This window comes from Vulpes lagopus, chromosome X (genome assembly GCF_018345385.1).
Source record: "Vulpes lagopus strain Blue_001 chromosome X, ASM1834538v1, whole genome shotgun sequence".
NCBI classification, from domain to species: Eukaryota; Metazoa; Chordata; class Mammalia; order Carnivora; family Canidae; genus Vulpes; species Vulpes lagopus.
Genome location: NC_054848.1, coordinates 13165146 through 13185396, shown reverse-complemented (window position 1 = coordinate 13185396; position 20251 = coordinate 13165146). Strand labels below are relative to the sequence as shown.

Here is a 20251-nt window from a genome sequence, read left to right as displayed (position 1 = left end):
TATGGGTATGCTAGGCAAAGAAGAACCCTCTGAAATAGTAGCTCATCAACTTCAAGGTTCATGATATTGGAGAAAAACCAGGAAGGATAACTTAGAAAAGTACATTTCAAGAATAAAAGAGTGACCCCAAGAAAATGTCTTCACATCTAATAGAATGACTACAATTAAAAGCACTGAAGAAAAGGGAACTACGGAGAGAACCAAATGCTGGCAAGGAACACAGAACTCTCATACATTGCCAGTGGGAAAATACAGCCACTTGGTGAAATTCTGGCAGTTTCTTATATACCTTTCCTAAGGTACAGCAATGCTACTCGTAGGTGCCAGGGAAACGACAATATATGTCACAAAAAGACTCACAAACAAATGTTCATTATAGCCTTACTCATAACAGCCAAATACTGGAAACAACCCAAATGTCCATCAACAGGAGAATAGATCATGAAATTGTGGTACGTTCACACAATGAAACACTACTGAGTACTAAAGAGAAACAAACTACTGAGATCCAGAACACAGATGAATCTCAAGCACTAAGCCGAAGGAAAGATGGCAGACACATAAGAGTCCAGCCATTCAGGGCAGCCTGGGGGCTCAGTGGTTTGGCAACTGCCTTCAGCCCAGAGTATGATCCTGGAGACCCGGGATTGAATCCCAGGTCTGGCTCCCTGCATGGAGCCTGCTTCTCCCTCTGCCTGTGTGTCTCTGCCTGTGTGTGTGTGTGTGTCTCTGCCTCTGTGCGTGTGTGTGTGTGTGTCTCATGAATAAATGAATAAAATCTTTTAAAAAAAAAAAGAGTCCAGCCATTCAATAGGATTCCATGTGTATGAAGTTCTGAAAGACAAAACTTATCTAAGGTGATAAAAAGTCAGGACAGTCCTCACTCTGGGAGCCAGGGAGGGACTGGAAAGGGGTATCTCTGTGGTGATTGAAATGTTCTATTCTTGATCAAAGTGGTGGCTACACGGATGTTAAAATTCAAACAGGATGGGACGCCTGGGTGGCTCAGTGGTTGAGCATCTGCCTTTGGCTCAGGGTGTGATCCTGGGTCCGGGGATCAAGTCCTGCATCATGCTTCCTTGCATGGAGCCTGCTTCTCCCTCTGCATCTCTCATGAATAAATAAATAAATTTCTTTTAAAAGATCAAACTGGAGATTTTTAAATGTGTGCATTTTATCATTTAGAAAACAGAATAAAACACAATGAAGGCACAGACAACTCTGATACAGGCCACTAAAAGTCCAGAAAGATGGAGAGAAGCTGGTTGTCTCCCTGCCAATGGGGGAATGGAAGTCCAATGTGAATGGAATGAAGAAAGAACAGGGCAACAAGCAGAGCAAATGCGGACAAGTTTTTAAAGGAATAACAAACAAACAAAAAAAGTCAGGGTAGAACTTGGTAATAGGCTGATTTAGTAGAACAAAAAATGACTCACCCGTGAATTAAAAACCAAACCACAGGCACCATGCTGGGCATAAACCTCCAATGTCCAACCCCAGATAACATTAGGAATCAAAAAGAACTCCATTTCTAGAACTAGAGAAGTCAGGCAGGAGAGACTTTAAGAGGAAAATGAAAATTCTCAACCCTACTTAGTTTCAGACCCTACCGGGACATTCAAGTTTCAGGAGAGTCATTTTTGTTACCATCCTTTAATAACATCATCTTACATTTGCATAGGACTGAGTTTCTAATCAGACTTTATACCCCTGTTCTCACTAATCCTCACAACACCCCTCCAGAATACCATTACCCCATTTTAAAAGAGGAAAGAAAATCATGGTTCAGAGCAGTTCAATGGCTTGCCCAAGGTCACACAGCTAGTCACATTAAACCCACGACTTCTGATTCCAATCAAAAGACTTTTCCATTATGCCACACCTGCTCCTCTCTCTACAAGATTACAGCCTCTCTCTAACCTAGCACACATTTTTATCTGTATTCCTTCCAGAACTCACCACTATTTTCAATGCAGCAAAAACCTGCAGAAACTGGGTCATTTTCAAACACAGCCCACAAAATACAAAAGGAGGATTATGGATAACCAATTCTAGAATACCTTTAATTGGTCCTATCTTAAACTATGAGCCTGAGCCCCAGGACAAGATGCTGCAGTGAATTTATGGGGCTTTAGGCACTACAGGCTAGGCGGTCAACTTTGCAAGTCATCCTCAGAACCAACTAACGTATTTTACCACTAACATGGCCAACACAGCATAAATGTGAGCAAGCAGGCAACCCCACAACTAGACACTTCACACACTTCTCAGCAAAATGTTTCCCCTACCATTTACTTCCCTTATTCGTATTCCCAAACACAAGAGCTAAATATTTTCATTTATGTGATCAGTCTTGAAAGGTTGAATCAACTCTTTTGCTTTTGCAGTTATATTTTCTTAAGTAGTTTCATAAAAGCAGTTGTTATATAAATATGTTTGGAATGTTTGCTGAAAGGAACAACAATTCCAATACCCATCTTTTTCACATGCTATGTTCCTGTGTAATGAAATCTGTATATGAAGGATTAAATCGTCTAAATCATTTACAAGTCCAAAGATAAACTAGTTTGTAGGAGAGGAGACAAGGCATTACTAAGATATATTTCATTTTCTTCTTTAAAAAAACCTTGCTTGAGAGTATAAAATTAAATCGAGCCATGTTTCCAAGGACAGAAATAATTAAGTCAGGAGATTCAGCAGCTGGTGGCGTTGCTGCCTGATAGATTAAGGAGTCTCTAAGACACTGCTGGGACAGCTGGACAAGATCGCCTCTTACCTGGATGCATCTGCTCCGTGCTGCTCCGCAGTTTGCTGTAGCCATGGCTCAAGGGCACCCTCTGGTAATGAGGCGGGGAAGAAGGAGGGGAGGCGAGGGGTGACATCGTGGGAGACTGTGTTTCCTGCTTCAAAAGAACCAGAGCAGAGTTCAGAGGCAATCACTCGAGAAGCCTGGCGCTCTGAGCTGCAGTTATGAAGTATAATGCAACCCTATTGCTGGTGAGATGGCTGATTTAACAAATGGAGGGAATGTTTTCTCAAAAACACAGTTTGGTTAAAATGCAGTGTCTGAGGATTCACATCTCCCAGAGAATCAAGTCTTGCCAGCACTTAGTTACCTAAATTACTAAAACAAGCCTGAAATGCTTTCAGTTATTCCACTAAAACTTTCCTTTGGAAAATGGAAGACAATGATCACATGAAATAGCATTCATTCTCCCCAAATCTGATCTCCTCGTGGATAAATTCCATTTTTATTCATTTAATAAAGGCTATTTCCTGGATTTACACTTATCAAGTCTTCTAGCAAATGTGGATATTAAAAACATACATTTAAAATGCTTAATGCAAAAAAAAAAATAAATAAAAATAAAAAAAAATAAAATAAAATGCTTAATGCTAAATGTTCCTGGAGCTTACTATGCCAAAGTAAAATGCCAGCTTTTTCTTTTCCACACTGGGGGAATTATAAAACAATTCATTATGGGAAAACCACTCCTAACCACTAGAATGGAGGCTTACTTAACAAGCTACAGTTCAAATTTCAGTTGAAATGTGAATTTTATGTAGGACTCTAGCAAGGTAAAAAACCTTGCTCTGCTACTGGGTTTCCTCCTCTTTTTTTTTTAATGCTATCAATAAACTAGAGTACCCAAGTAACAAGGAAATAGTACTTTTAATCAATATGCAGACTATATAGGTGCTCTCAGCCTAAAAATAAAAAAGCAATCTGAGATACTGATCAAATACTCTTCTTCAAGAAAAAAAGAATATTTCTTTTGAAGTGTAAGTTCACAACAGATTGGATGGGCCTAGCATAAACCCAACCTGAAGTGAAAGGATGTGTCCTCAATCATGCAGCCAGGGGATGGGCCTAGAAAGTCCCTAGGGTATCAAACATCCTGGGATAGTGGACCCTCATTCCTCTTCAAACACTGGTAGGAAAACATGCCAGAGTACTGACTAAAGGTTCCTACACTCCTTATTTGTGTGTGTATGTGTGTGTGTGTGTGTATATATTTATATATATATATATATAAATATATACACACACCCCTGAAGAACCTGTTTAAAATGTATCAGAATTACAAAAGCAACAGTACACTCAGCTATTTAACAGGACTTGCTATACATCACTTGACTGTAAATATAAAAATTCTGCAGCAACCTCATATATACAGCATTATCATGGTGAGCCATGTAAATTAGTTCTCAACTTAATCCTTTAAACACTCAGCACATTTAAAAAACATTTTGAGGGAGCCTGGGTGGCTCAGCGGTTTAGCACCGCCTTCTGCCCAGGGCCTGATCCTGGAGACCCAGGATCGAGTCCCCCATGTCAGGCTCCCTGCATGGAGCCTGCTTCTCCCTCTGCCTGTGTCTCTGCCTCTCTCTGTGTGTCTCTCATGAATAAATAAATAAAATCTTTAAAAACATAAATAAAATAAAATAAAATAAAATAAAATAAAATAAAATAAAATAAAATAATAAAAATAAAAAACATTTTGATTCGTCTTCCTAAAATATGACAAATTTGTCTTACAGAAGACACTATATTGAATATCATTTGACTTTTCTACATGATTCAGTATCTTTATTAGAAGTATGAGCTATACCTTGATGCCCTCAGAGTTCACTAATTTGTGAGACTATTTACCTCTTTCTTTCTTCTGAGATTTTATACTTCTATCTCTATCAATCACCACCTGACTATTGCAATTAGTGCTCCAATTTTATTTTTTTTAAAGATTTTTATTTATTCATGAGAGACACAGCGAGAGAGAGAGAGAGAGAGAGAGAGAGGCAGAAACACAGGCTGAGGGAGAAGCAGGCTCCCTGCAAGGAGCCTGATGTGGGACTTGATCCCGGATCCTGGGATCACGCCCTGGGCCAAAGGCAGACACTCAACCGCTGAGCCACCCAGGCATCCCTAGTGCTCCAATTTTAAAAGCTCATCCTCCCTTTTCTTGTCCCTTGGCTGCTAAGTGTATAATGGCAGCATTTCCCAAGATGGAATTCAAAACATGCTCCACAGGAAAGGATTCCCTGGTGAAAGAAGTTTACTAAATATAAATCTCCAAGTCTCTTTGCAGCAGGACTTCTCAGGACCTTGAATGTGCTAAAGTGCACTATGACTCTCCAAGACGGAGGATGTAGTCTTTCCCCCCAAGAAAAGGATATAAAGCAGCATTCTCCAAACATATTTAACCACAGAAACCTTTCTCCAAACTTTTTGTGAGAAGAATATCTATTAAAAACTCCTAGGTAAGCCTGACTGGCTCAGTCAGTACAGCATGTGACTCTTGATCACAGGGTCCTGAGTTAAAGCCCTACATTGGATGTAGAGTTTACTTAAAAACACAAAATTCCTAGGGCAGCCCCAGTGGCTCAGCAGTTTAGCACCGCCTTCAGCCCAGGGTGTGATCCTGGAGACCCAGGATCAAGTCCCACATCGGGCTCCCTGCATAGAGCCTGCTTCTCCCTCTGCCTGTGTCTCTGTCTCTCTCTCTATGTCTCTCGTGAATAAATAAATAAAATCTTTAAAAAAAAAACTCCTAGAAATTACATTTCAAAGAACCCATTGGGAAATGTCAATTAGAGAAATCAGTAAATGTGTTAAATCAGTAGCCTTACTTTGGACATAGTTCTACATTCAAGTAGGTTCTAAAGGGCTCATGGGTGGCTGGCTATACATCAGCTTCTTTTTCTTGCTACAAGGAAACTTTACTGGCTCATTTCCAAGTCTATAATTGTATCCCAGATGGTGAAATTTGCTAGAAGCTTGACAGCAGATATGAGGCACTGCTATGTGAGGTCTCATGGTCAGAATCAAACAGACATGCCTGATCAGGCTGTTTACCTGTTTATCCTCATCGTCCATTCTTTTGAAGGTATTTTTTTCTGTGATTAAATATGGAATCTGAACCTTAGTTCCATGCAGTTCAGCCGGGTTCCCAAATCGTATCTCAGCATCAGTCTTTGACATCATAAAGCGAGGCAGTGGCAGTTCTTTAGGATCAGAATCAGAGAAGCTCAAGTGAGACTTTATTTTAAAACTGTGAAAAGCAGAACTCAATGGCCAAAAGATGAATCACTTTTGAGGAAAAATTCCAGAGCACTAAATATAGATTAAATTTTTATTTTGACATAATGAAGACTCCTATAATAAAGTCATGATAGAAAAATGCTTCAGTTTTACCAAGGCATTCTGGCTTCACATTTTTAAATGCTGTCAAATCACTGCAGAGAATATTCAGGCTTTGGAATGATCTCCCACATCAGCCTTTAGTCTAGCACCAGCAAAAAGGATGTGATATTGTATAAACACAGTAAGTGGCTAATGAAACAGGCAAAACCTATACAACACGTATTATATGCGAGGCACGATATCAAGACCTGCAAACGCTGTCATTTAATCTTCACAACAACTCAATACAGTAAGACTACCATTAATCTTCTTTTTTTAAAAAAATATTTTATTATTAAAAAAAGATTTTATTTACTTATTCATGAGAGACACAGAGAGAGAGGCAGAGACATAGGCAAAGGGAGAAGCAAGCTCCATGCAAGGAGCCTGATATGGGACTTGATCCCGGTACCACAGGATCACACCCTGAGCTGAAGGCAGAAGCTCAACCACTGAGCCACCCAGGTGTCCCTATCATTAACCTTCTTTTACAGATGTAGAAACAGACACAGAGGAGCTAAGTAACACCCCCAAGACCGCACAGCTCATTATCTGTGGCAGAGCTGGTTCTTCCCAGTGCCCAGAGCTGCTGCCCTACAGAAAGGTCCCTCATTCCTAGGGCAAACTTACTGGGTAAAACAGTTTTTCCACCCTATGTCATTCCTTAAGGAATTTCCACACTCCATCTCCAATTGTCTTTTCATAATGGAATAAGAAAAATGGTATCAAGTTAAAGCAATGAGTCCAATGTTCAGCCAGATTCTGTCAAAACCATTAGCCACACTCACAATTCTACAAAGAGCTGAAACACAACAGTCTAGAATATTTCCTTATCTTTCAAATATCTGATAAAACTATTCTGAAACAGAAACGATGCTTTGGCACACTTCTAGTTCTCGGCACAGCATATCGCACACAATCACACAACACAAAGAACTCTAAAAATGGGGATAATATTATGGATTATGCATAATGATTTGCATCTGTATCCATTGTTCAGGATAATACTCATCACCATGCCTCTGCACTCCCATCAGCTTTCTATTCCAAACACAGCTGCACTTCCACTGATTGATGCTGTGCTAAAGCCAGAAAACATCTTAGCAACAACAACCAAGGATCCCAGCTCCCCAGGCAAAGAAGGCCCCTGGTTCTCTAATATCCACATCATGTTTATTTTTAGTTGCTATGTCCACATTTGATTCAAAGAAGTAGGCAATATGACGAATCCCTGCATGATCAATCAGCCAAAGGCCCAAAAGACATAAATAGAATAAGCAATCTGGAAAATTAAACCAGGACTCTCCTCTAAAGAGAGGATGGCCACCATTTGCAACATTTTAACATTTCTCAACCTCGGCAGTTCGCCAGTACTCAAGGCAGGAATGGACTCCAAAAGAAAAAAGGCAGAAGAAAAGAAAATCTAGATTCTTAGTAAATCAAATATAAGCTAATCCTATGGTTATCTTCTCAAAAAGGTATTTGTTTCAATTCAGTCTGCAAAAGGGATCTAAAAAGATGAACAAGATTACATAAAATAATCTGCACCCTGATTGTCCATGAGAGGATGACTACTCACAAACACTACTTGAGGGAGTAGAGAATTAAATGCTCACACTTGTAAACTCCCTGATCAGTGTTTTACTGGGTATTCAACAGATAATTCTGGAAATGATAGAATACAAACACAAGAAGATGAATATCAACCATTATTATACTAGGCCTCCCCAATATCCTTTAGAACACTGTCACTTTACACATTCTCCTCCTTCCCCAGCTACAGCATTTCTCTGGATCTAGTCACCTGGCAACGAACCTCTCTCCTCCAGATGGCTACCAAACAGCAAAACACATAATATAGCTGAATTTTTCTAGTACTTTCTTTGCTTATGTGGTTTTAAACAACTCTCACTTAACAGAATTGTAACCATACATAATAATCATCGTTATCACTGCAAACTTTCATGAAGATGGCATCTCCCTTAAACTGCTCCTCCAAGCTTTCAAAAAGTAAAACTCTTAGTTTGTAAATATTCAGTCTAAATGCTTTTTTGTACTTGGGATACCTGGGTGGTTCAGCGGTTGAGCGTCTGCCTTTGGCTCAGGGCACGATCCCGGTCTGGGGATCGAGTTCCGCATCGGGCTCCCTGCGAGGAGCCTGTTTCTCCCTCTGTCTATGTCTCTGCCTCTCTCTGTGTCTCTCATGAATAAATAAATAAAATATTTTTAAATAAATAAAGATTTTAAAAATCAATGTTTCTATAGTCATATAGACAACCTATTTAATATTGAAACTTTATTTTAAAATAAATCAATAGGGCAGCCCTGGTGGCTCAGCGGTTTAGCACCGCCTTCAGCCCGGGGTGTGATCCTGGAGACCCGGGATCGAGTCCCACGTCAGGCTCCCTGCATGGGGCCTGCTTCTCCCTCTGCCTGTGTCTCTGCCTCTATCTCTCTCTCTCTCTGTGTCTCTCATGAATAAATAAATAAAATAGTTTTAAAAAATAAAATAAAATAAGTCAATAAAGTATCTGCTATCCAGTGATGTATGTCAAGTAATCACAAGAGCCGTTTGTAGTAGTTGGTTAGAATCTTTTCTCCCAAAGTGAATTAAAGTAACACAAGGAAATAAATAGTTCAAATTAAAGGTTTATGAGGGCCAAGGAGACAATGAGTGCAGCCATCCAAGGCAATAATTTGTTTCATAATGTTATCTTAGGTTGTTGTCTTTGAACATAGAAACACTTTGTATATTAAATATAAATGACTATTTTTCCCTTCCACAAAGAAAACTATGCTTCTAAGCATCTGACCCTCTAAAAAATAAGGGAAAAATACTTTCATTTTCCATGTTTGATGGAGATATGAATATAAGAAATACTTCCATTTCCTCAATTAGAAAAAACATAAACGTAAAACAGAAATGCAATAGCAAACAGTAAATGACAATGTGGAGAGGTGAGGCTGAGCAGAGAACCCATGTCCCATCTAAAATGGCAGCTGCAGGGATCCCTGGGTGGCTCAGTGGTTGAGTGCCTGCCTTCGGCCCGGGGCATGATCCTGGAGACCTGGGATCGAGTCTCACGTCGGGCTCCCTGCATGGAGCCTGCTTCTCCCTCTGCCTCTGCCTCTCCCTCTCTCTCTCTCTCTCTCTCTCTCTCCCTCCCTGTGTGTGTGTGTGTGTGTGTGTGTGTCTCATGAATAAATAAAATCTTAAATTAAAAAAAAAACAAAACTGTCTAAAAAATAAATAAATAAATAAATAAAATAAAATGGCAGCTGCTACTCACTGTCCTTCAATACCAATCCACTAGAAAGAAAAGGTGAGCCGCATACATAATTGTAAATTGTGTACTAACTACAATTTTTTAAGTGAAGAAACCAGTCACAAATAAGACAAACACTGTATGATTTCATTTATATAAGGGATCAATAGTGAAATGTGTAGGGATAGAAAGTAGAATGGTGCCTGCCTATGACTAGAGTGAGGGGAAATGCAAAGCTCTTTAATGGGTATAGAGTTTCATATACCTAAAATGAAAAGATTTCTGAAGCGAGATGGTAGAGATGGTTGCACAATATCAATGTACAAAACGGTACAATTAAAAAATGGTTTAAGGTGGGGTACCTGGCTGGCTCAGTAGGTAGAACACGCAACTTTGAACTCAGGGTCATGGGTTCGAGCCCCACATTGGGTGTGGAGATTTTTTTTTTTTTTTAGATTTTGTTTATTTATTCATGAGAGACACAAACAGGCAGAGACACAGGCAGAGGGAGAAGCAAGCTCCACACAGGGAGTTCAACACGGGACTTGACCTCAGGTCTCCAGGATCACACCCTGGGCAGAAGGCAGGCAATAAAATTGCTGAGCCACCCGGGCTACCCAAGTGTGCAGATTACTTTAAAAAAAATGGTTAAGGTACTTTACAGTAAATTGTATGTTACATATATTTTATCAGAATTTTTCAAGACTTTTTCAAATAAAAAAGGAAACAGGTGAAATCAATTTTAATAATTATTTGAACCCAATATTATAAGATATAATCAAGATAAAAATTATTTTTAAGGTTTTTTTTAAAAGATTTTCTTTATTTATTCATGAGAGACACAGAGAGAGGCAGAGACACAGGCAGAGGGAGAAGCAGGCTCCATGCAGGGAGCCCAATGCAGGACCTGACCTGGGAACTCCAGGATCACGCCCTGAGCCAAAGGCAGATGCTCAACCACTGAGCCAGCCAGGCGTCCCAAGATAAAAATTATTAATGAAATAGTTTACATTCCTTTTTTCAGACTGTTTTTTTTTTCCGGACTTCCAAGTGTATATGGTACCTGCACTACACACCTTGATTCAGACATACCACATTTCAAGTGCTCAGGAGCCATGTTAGTATGGCTACTGGCTACCCTACTACAACAGCACAATTCTAGTTGATGGTTAACACAAGGGACTGTGGACCACTGTGGCCAGAAATCGGGATTTCACTAAGAAATATTATAATGTTAAATGTTAACAACTAATTGATTTCTTTTTAAATTATGTAAGGAAGGGATCCCTGGGTGGCGCAGCGGTTTGGCGCCTGCCTTTGGCCCAGGGCGCAATCCTGGAGACCCGGGATCGAATCCCACATCAGGCTCCCGGTGCATGGAGCCTGCTTCTCCCTCCGCCTGTGTCTCTGCCTCTCTCTCTCTCTCTGTGACTATCATAAATAAATAAAAAATTTTTAAAAAAAAATAAATAAATTATGTAAGAAATATTTTGTATGGAGGGACAATTTACATGAATCTTGAGTGTACCACCTAAAGAATTTTAACAAATGTATATATATAAGTACATACACCCAAATTAAGATATGATATTTCCACCCTATAGAATTTTCCTTCACATTCATTTCTAGTTAATGCCCTCTCCTTGTCCTACTCGGCAACCCCTATTCTAATCTCTAAATCCACAGACTATATTTGCCATTATAGAACTTCAGATAATAGAATCATTCAATATTTATCCTTGAAACTAGTTTCCTTCAAAACATTTTGTAGGAATCATCCAGTGTACTGTATGTAGGCAGTTTATTTTTTTTTCATTGCTATGGAATAATCCAGTTTTATGAATATATTGAAATTTTGTTTTTTTAAATCCACTCTCCTATGATGAATATCTGGGCTGTTTCCAGTTTGGGGCCATTATGAATATATAGCTATCAGAAATATTTTATAAATGATTTTGGATGGACATGAATTCATTTATCTTGGGCATAAAAACCTATGAACTAAATCCAACCCGCTGCCTATTTCTGTATACCCCGTGAGTTAAGAATGGGTATTACATTTTTGAACATCTGAAAAACATGAAAAGAAAAATAGTTGTGATGTGAAAATTGTATGAAATTCAAATTTCAGTGTCCATAAGTAAAGATTTTTTTTTGGAACACAGCCACTCTCCTTTGTTTACATATCATCCATATCCACTTTCATAGTTCAAGGGCAAAGTTAGGTAGCTGCAGCAAAGCCATATGGTTCACAATGCCTAAAATATCCACCACCTAGCCCTTTACAGGAAAAGTTTGCTGATCCCAGTTTTACACAATTCAATGGTTAAAGTAAAACGTTGTCTTACTAAAACAACAAAGGTACATTTAATGGAAAAATACTTTACACTGCATGGATATTTTTATTTAGATTTTTAAATAATTTACATTAAATTAAAAATTCAATTCCTCCATCAACACTAACCAGATTTCGAGTCCTTAAGAGCCAGCCATATGTGGCTAGTAAGTACTATATTAGATGGCACAGTATACATGCTTTTCCAAATTTTTTTGAACTAGCTGATTTTATGCTCACAGCAACCCTGCAAGACAGGTAGACAGGTACTATTGGTATACCCCTTCTCCAAGTGAGCCGCCAGTTAAGGCTCAAAAAGGCTAGGAAATTTGTCTGAAAGCACACAAATAGAAACTGATGATGCCAACATTCAAAATCAGGCAGCCCTATTGCTAGGGCCCACATTCAGCCACTAGACTATCTTGTCATCCTGAAAATTATAATATTCTTTCTATTGCAGGTTTGAACACTCAGCAGGAAACTGTGGCATATCACAGCTGGAAAATAACCCTGAATAAACCTGCTTGGACTATCCACATCTTACAGGTGAAGGACTAAGCCCAGGAAGGGGAAAGTGGGCCTTGTCTTAGTCATGCAGCAATATGGTGACAGAACCATGACCACAACACTCCTGCCTTCGAGGGATCCCACCTCTTGTAATTTTTTGGAGGGATAATGGTGAATAAATTACATTTACTCATTATCAATTTCATAAAAGGGGATTTAATTTAAAAAACCATCTTAGAAATGAATGTATTTCATTTTATAAATAACTCACTCTTTTGTCCTAATTCTTCCTCCTTTCATTATAGACTATGCCAGACTGCCACTAGATCAATAACCAGTTTGGGGGACACAGTCCTAGAGGCTATGTGAACCATGTTATTGCACTATCAGCATTCAGAGGCTACCAGAGGGGATGTGGAAAGAAATCGCAGGGTTAATCATCTTGGTCAAGAAAAAAATTACATCTCTATTCTCCCTATGCTAACTGATAGTATTTCTTTCAATATGAATGCAGGCAACAAAGTACCGTAGTATTATTAGCAGTGCCCATAACTTTGTCACCCACCAAAATCAGATACCTATATATCACATTACACTTGTTGTAGACATCTTGAAATACTGTTTATGCTCATCACCACTTTGAAAGTACAGCAGTTATTTAGGTCACTGTTAGGTCTCTTATTTAATGCATTAATGAAGAAGTTACGTATATTGCCATATAACAATTTTTTAATATATCTTGATTTTAATTTCAATATAATTGGTTTCCTTTAGACCATGTCTTTGTATACATTTAAAACATTATGCCAAGAAGGAGTATCAGACTGACAAAGGAGTCCATGACACAAAATACGTTATAAAACCTACTCTAAACCTTACCTATACCTTCCCTCAGTCCTCACACTCCCTTATGGCCAGTCTTCAGAAAGGAAGGGACAACAGCTCCCACGACAAATTTCCAACATGTACCTTCCTTATCAGGAATTCTCCACTGGTCCTCATTTTCACCCCTGCCTTCTGTCCTCCTAAATCATCATAAGATTTCGCCCGTTGTAAGGTTTCATCCATTTTAACCAGCGAAATAGGGTGTGGCTAGAGAGATGCCTAGTGCCAAGATTTAAGGAGATGCTCACTCTCAGGATCCTGATTCTGTAAATGCAAATTAGCACTTATACGGCCCTGATAGGGAGCTCCCCCTTAAAGTTATGTACACTGGGCACCTCTGGCTTCACCCCAGTTTAGGCCCTGGTATAACCAAGTATGTACTCATAGTTTAAGCAAAGCTCTTGAAAATGCTTCACTCAGCTTTCAAAAAAGTGGGTAGGAAATATCAGAAAGGGAATCAGAACATAAAGACTCCTAACTCTGGGAAATGAACTAGGGGTGGTGGAAGGGGAGGAAGGCGGGGGCTGGGGGTGAATGGGTGACGGGCACTGAGGGGGGCACTTGACGGGATGGGCACTGGGTGTTATTCTGTATGTTGGCAAATTAAACACCAATAAAAAATAAATTATTAAAAAAAAAAGAACTCCCTCTCAACCTCGGCTCCACATAAAAATCACCTGGACAGCTCTTAAAAATCCCCACTTTCAGGCTGCACCCCAGGCTAATTAAATAAGAATTTCTGCAGGTGGCCTCTGATACCTCTATTTTCTATTTTGCATTTAAAGCTCTCCAGCAGGGGCAGCCCAAGTGGCTCAGCGGTTTAGCGCCACCTTCAGCCCAGGATCAAGTCCCACTTTGGGCTCCCTGCATGGAGCCTGCTTCTCCCTCTGCCTGTGTCTCTGCCTCTCTCTCTCTCTCTCTCTCTCTCTCTCTCTCTCTCTCTGTGCCTCTCATGAATAAATAAATAAAATCTTTAAAAAATAAAAAAATTAAAAATAAAGCTCTCCAGCAGATTCTCAAGTGCAAACAAGGCTGGGAACCAGGGCCTGAGAAAGAGCCTGCTTCTCCCTCTGCCTGTGTCTTTGCCTCTCTCTGTGTCTCTCATGAATAAATAAATAAAATCTTTTAAAAAATAAAATTTCTGGGCAGCCCGGGTAGCTCAGCAGTTTAGAGCTGCCTTCAGCCCAGGGCGGGATCCTGGAGACCCAGGATTGAGTCCCACGTCGGGCTCCTTGCATGGAGCCTGCTTCTCCCTCTGCCTGTGTCTCTGCCTCTCTCTGTGTGTGTATCTCTGAATAAATTAATAAAATCTTTGAAAAAGAAAAAAAAGGAAACCCCTTAGGAGTTTCAGGTGAACCTAAAATCCCACGGTTTGAACTTAAAAAGTGACAGATGATTAAGACTCAGTCCCCATGCAGAAGCACTCATCTCTTCATTCACTCAACAAATATGCCGTGAGTGTTCACAATGCTCCACAGCACAGATCCTCCTCCCTTCCCTTCAGGTAAGCTTGCAGACTAGTGGGGAAGACAGAAATTAGTCAAACCTGTAAAGGAGCATTTACAAACTGATAAAAATGCTATAAAGGAGCAGATGGTGAGGGAAAGTAGGGAAGGGATTGTCACACAGAATCATTATCTAACAGGATTAACTCATCCAAGGATTATCTAATTCCTAGGGATATACTTTTGTTTTGATTTACTACTTATTGTTCATTAGGCATTTTACTACTTTACTGGTAGAAAACTGTTAGCTAACTAATCTTATCTAATAGCAATGCAAGTGAATTTCATCTTAGAAAAAAGTATAACCACCAAGTTACAGTTTTACTATTTACAGGACATTTGTCAATTTTACATGTAATTTAGCAATCTTACTCCAGCATTCTTTCTTTCCGTGACTATAAATACTTCTAACTCTCCTACACTTTCTTGAACCAGCTTTACTCTATGCTGGTTCCTTCATTAATGAATTAATTTGACAGAACCTACTTTAGACAGGATAGTGGGGACAGTCCACAAATCCTGAAGGATAAGAAGGAAGAGGCAGCTATGGAAAAAAGGGGGGGGGGGACAGACTGCCTGGAACCCAAGACCTCGAGATAACATGGGTTTTCCTGCAGCAGGAAAGAGATGGCCCAGAAATGGCTAGAAGGCCATTGAGGCCGGGGTACAGATTGCGAGCACAAGGGGGGGGCACGTTTAAGATGAAGATAGAGAAGCAGAGACTAGATTACTTAGGGCCTTACAGATCAGTGTAGTGACTTCGATTTTAGTATTATGTACAAGCCAACCAGTGGAGGATCTCGAGGAGGAGGATGAAAAAATCATTCCTACTACCTTGAAGGAAAAGAAACTAGAAGAGAGAAGAGAGGAGGCCATGAAATCAAAGATAAACCACTGTGATATCCAGGTGAGTGGCCGAAGGTGGCCCAGTCTAATAGAGAGATGGAGGGAGCAGGCAATGAGACAGGAGCTGCACTGCCAGGACTGTCGAGGGATTACACTGTGGAGTGAGGAAAAGGGTAGAATCAAGGATGATTTCTAGGTTCCTGGCTTGAGCAACTGTAGATGGTGGTGGCATTGACCGAGATGGGCAGGGCTAGGGGTTTGAGATTAACACACACATAGACACAGACGCATGTAATTCATGAAGAATGGACTGACAACTCCATGACTGTGATAAGGCTACTACAGCCTTTCAGATTAAGTTCTCACAGAGCATTCTCTTTGGCCTTCAAGGTTTGTGTCACCAAACATTAAACTAATAGATTTCAAGCCATAAATTGGAAAATTCTAAGTGGAAGCTCAAAGTCTGGCCCAATCTTGCCCTTATCCTTACTTAACATATGCTGACTACAAATAACTTTTATTTAATAAATCTTTAAATGAAGGAAGAAAAATCAAAATTAACTGACTATATTCAAAGTCTCAGAGGTAAAAGGCAGCATCAAGATTTATAAAATACAACTGAGAAAGCCTTACACTTGTGAAAAAGTGTTAATCCTTTACACATATAATTTAGACACACACACACACTTACCTCTCCCCCTCTCTACTCCCAGGAAATTAAGCTGTAGATATGGGCACAAATCAGATTAAAGGCCAGTCTAACTTAAACAACAAAAGTGTCAGAAATGTATTCTTGTATACAACAAAGCAGCTTTAACTTCTCCAGAAGATAAAGTTGGAAGATACAACAATAAAGCTTAATGATCATTTACAATGGAATAGAAACTGGAAACTTTCAGTGTCTACCCCAAGTCCAAATACAATGTGATGTGACTTGAAACTACTTGTAGCAGTGACCACTCTGTCTCGTAGTGATAGACATCAAACTTACCACTGAAATAATGCTCTAACAGAAAAAAAAAAAAAACTATTTTAAGGAAACTAATTACATAATACCAAGGGATGCCTTTTGGGTCAGATTTTTTTTCCCATTCAGAAAATATTCCATGATTCCAGATTATAATCAGCACCTTACTAAACAGAATAATCAAGAAGAGGCCACTATGCATGAAGAGCAAAGGAACTGAAGGCTGAGTTTCTGGTTCCAAACTCTACTAACCTTAAGTCTTTACACAAATTACTCAATGTCCCTAAACTTCAATTTCCACATCTGTAAGATAAGGATAACAACAGTACCACAGTGGAGACTTCCAGTGTTCATCCATAGCAGTTCTCTCCTTGCAGGCACAGGAGAGAATTACACCTCCCCCAGCCTGCTCTGCAGTTCAGTGGATCCATGTGACAAGTTCTGGCCAATGCACTGTGTGCAACAGTAATGTGAGTCACAATCCAGGACAAAGCATTTAACTGCTAGGGTGAGAAACTATTTCTCTGTTACAGCAATTATAGGAACAGGTGCTTGCCGGGGGAGGGGGGATGCCACAAAACAAAGCGGCCAGGATCACAAAGCCACCACATGGAGGGCAGCTGCCCTAAAGAGTCACCGTGACCCAATGCATAGCAGGAAGCGAACTGGCATTTTGTTAAGGCACTGGGATTTTGGTGGAATTTGTTTCACAGTTTATCGTAGGCAATGCAAACTAACACAAACACCTAATTTAGCAGGATGTCAGGAGGACTAAATGAGATGGTACCTGGCACACACTAAGCCTTTAATAAACATTAGCAGGATGATTGTGGCTCCCTGATGGTTAGGGCAAAAGGACTTTGTTTCCCATAGTCAGCCTATCAGAATCTTCTCAGCTATTTAGATCCTACAAGGTTCCTGAACCCACTTTGAGGTTTACTAAGAACTTTACAGGAGAAGTGTGGACAGTTGAGTGGTTTCTATCTCAAAATGAGGAAAAGGAAAAAGTTCCTACATGGCTGTGTGAACTTATGAAAATAATGTAGATCATAGTAAACTAACAGAGAACCTCAACACATTCCTGGAATAACCATCTTCTTCATAGAGATTTATAAACCCAGTACTGAGGCAGTATAAATGATGCTAAGAGTTTGGGGCTTTGCTGTTTAAGTTATGGAAAGTACTCAAACATTCACTGGGTTGGAGGCAGGAATGGGAAGATAAGAAAATGTTAAATCAAAACTGAGAAGCTAAATTCATTCTGCCAAAATTTTGGTAGCTCCATGGTACTTAGTAATCATTAAAAGAATTGGCGGACTAAAGGACAGTAATCAGGAACTGGGGAGCTAAAGGACAATCATATATAATATGACTGGTAGGGACAGGAGAGGAAATAGGGATGGTTCCACTCCAATTCTCCCAGGTAATTGTCCCTTTGTCCCTAACAAAACTTCATTTTTTTAAGATTTTATTTATTTATTCATGAAAGACACAGAAAGAGAGACGCAGAGACACAGGCAGAGGGAGAAGCAGAATCCATGCAGGGAGCCTGATGTGGGACTCGATCCCGGGACTCGATCCCAGGACTCCAGGATCACGACCTAGGCCGAAGGCGGCACTAAACCGCTGAGCCACCCAGGGATTCCCCCTAACAGAATTTCAAATGGCATTATGGATATTCCTCAAGAGGAAAATTAAACTAAAAGTTTTTATTTTGCCACAGACTCTAGAAATCCTGTCCTGATCTTCTGCTAAAGAGCAAAAATCTATTTTAACTTCAAGTCCGTTAAAAGACATGAATCTTAGGTCACTCTCTGAATTTTTTTCCCATTTCAAGAAGAAAAAAAAAAAAAAGAGAGACACCTGGGTGGCTCAGCAGTTGGGCACCTGCCTTCAGCTCAGGTTGCGATCCAGGGACCCACATCAGATCAAGTCCCGCATCGGGGGATCAAGTCCCACATCAGATCAAGTCCCACATCGGGCTCCATACCGGGAGCCTGCTTCTCCCTCTGCCTATGTCTCTGCCCTTCTCTCTCTCTCTCTCTCTCTCTCTCTCTCTCTCTCTCTCTGTCTCTCATGAATAAATAAATATTTTTTAAAAAAAGAAAAAGATGGGGATCCCTGGGTAGCTCAGCGGTTTGGCGCCTGCCTTCAGCCCAGGGCATGATCCTGGAGTCCCGGGATCGAGTCCTGCATCAGGCTCCCTGCATGAAGCCTGCTTCTCCCTCTACCTGTGTCTCTGCCTCTCTGTCTGTGCCTCTCATGAATAAATAAATAAAATCTTAAAAAAAAAAAAAAGATGCCTACTACATTTTCTTTATTTTACAAAAGAGTGGAAGAAGCAAGGAGAAATTCCACACATGCTTATAGAACAGGCCTTAAGCCCATGAAAAATGGTTCTCATAAACAAGACAGCCATCACAGACAATCAGATGTATAAATGGGAGATACTTACCACATTTAATACTCTCTATCCGTACAGGAAGGCCAGACTGTGCAGCAGCAATCAGCTTTAAGGCAATGTAAAACTGTGTTGGACCAAAATAACCAACCCGCTTTGCACCACACAGTTCTGTGATCTGAAAACAGAGAAGAAAAACCAGCCTGAAAACCCCATTTCATAACAGGAAAATGAGACAAGATATATTATGAAATCTCAAGGATTTCACAGCATAGCTAACCAAAAACTCCCTAGAGAACCTATGTGTACACACCGGTTGGGGTTTTTCCCCTCCAGTTTACAGAAGATTTTCAATTCAGATAATTAAATCCTACCTACCCATGATGTTTCAGGACTGAGTGATTATTCCTCCTCTTCCAAAGATAAAAATAAATGTGACAAAGGATGGCTGTTACTGTTCTTACAAAAGAGAGTGACTCGTTCAGGGGGTGGATACTAATGTACAAAGTCTAGAAGATCACTGAGGTGAAAAGAACAGGTTAGTCATTACCACTACTTGTGGATTATCTCAGCTGATCAAAACTAAAAGTGAATTAATTATTTTTAAAGTTTTCAGGCAACAGGATTTCCTAAGCATTCAAATTACATCACAAGTGCTCACTTCAGAGGAAAAGTAAGGGGAAGGGGCTACAAATACAAATGTCTTTAAAATCTTGCAATGTTTAATTTGCAAACCTTTAACACATATCCTATTGGTAGTTTTTCTTTGTAAGATTTTTATTTATTTACTCATGAGAGACACTGAAAGAGAGATACAGAGACATGGGCAGAGAGAGAAGCAGGCTCCATGCAGGGAGCGCGGATGCAGGACTCCATCCTGGGACTCCAGGATCACACCCTGGGCCAAAGGGAGGCACTCAACTGCTGAGCCACCCAGGCACCCCCCTATTGGTAATTTAAAACTAACAAACATTCAATGACTTTTTAAAGTCATTTCAGGGGATCCCAGGGTGGCTCAGTCCAGGGCATGATCCTGGAGTTCCAGCTGAGTCCCCGAGTCCCCTGTCAGGCTCCCTGCATGGAGCCTGCTTCTCCCTCTGCCTGTGTCTCTGCCGTTCTCTCTGTGTCTCTCATGAATAAATAAAATCTTTAAAAAATAAAAATAAAATAAAATAAATAAAGTTATTTCAAGGTAATACCTAAAAGTTCAAATAATAGTAAAAGGGGTGAAGCTCTAAAAAGCACTCCCCACTTCCTGTGGCCTAGAGGAAAACATTATATTCTTTTAGGAATGTTCTGTGCATATATATTGCACACACCTGTGTTTTTCCTCTTGTTTATTCAACACTTTATAC

General features: G+C 40.0%; 1 protein-coding gene across 6 annotated transcripts in view; it reads right to left on the bottom strand.

Annotated features, from left to right (window-relative positions):
• Positions 1-20251, bottom strand: part of REPS2 (RALBP1 associated Eps domain containing 2) — a 227493-nt gene that overhangs the window by 146672 nt on the left and 60570 nt on the right. For 3 of the 6 annotated variants that reach the window (XM_041740770.1, XM_041740772.1, XM_041740774.1), the window contains exons 2-4: positions 18951-19074; positions 5858-6006; positions 2777-2903 (exon numbers count right to left, since the gene is read on the bottom strand). In XM_041740770.1, coding sequence (XP_041596704.1) covers positions 2777-2903; positions 5858-6006; positions 18951-19074 — 400 coding nt within the window. Of the gene's footprint in view, positions 1-2776; positions 2904-5857; positions 6007-18950; positions 19075-19274; positions 19380-20251 lie in introns of those variants that run through there. The other 3 variants (XM_041740771.1, XM_041740776.1, XM_041740775.1) reach the window with 2 other exon arrangements.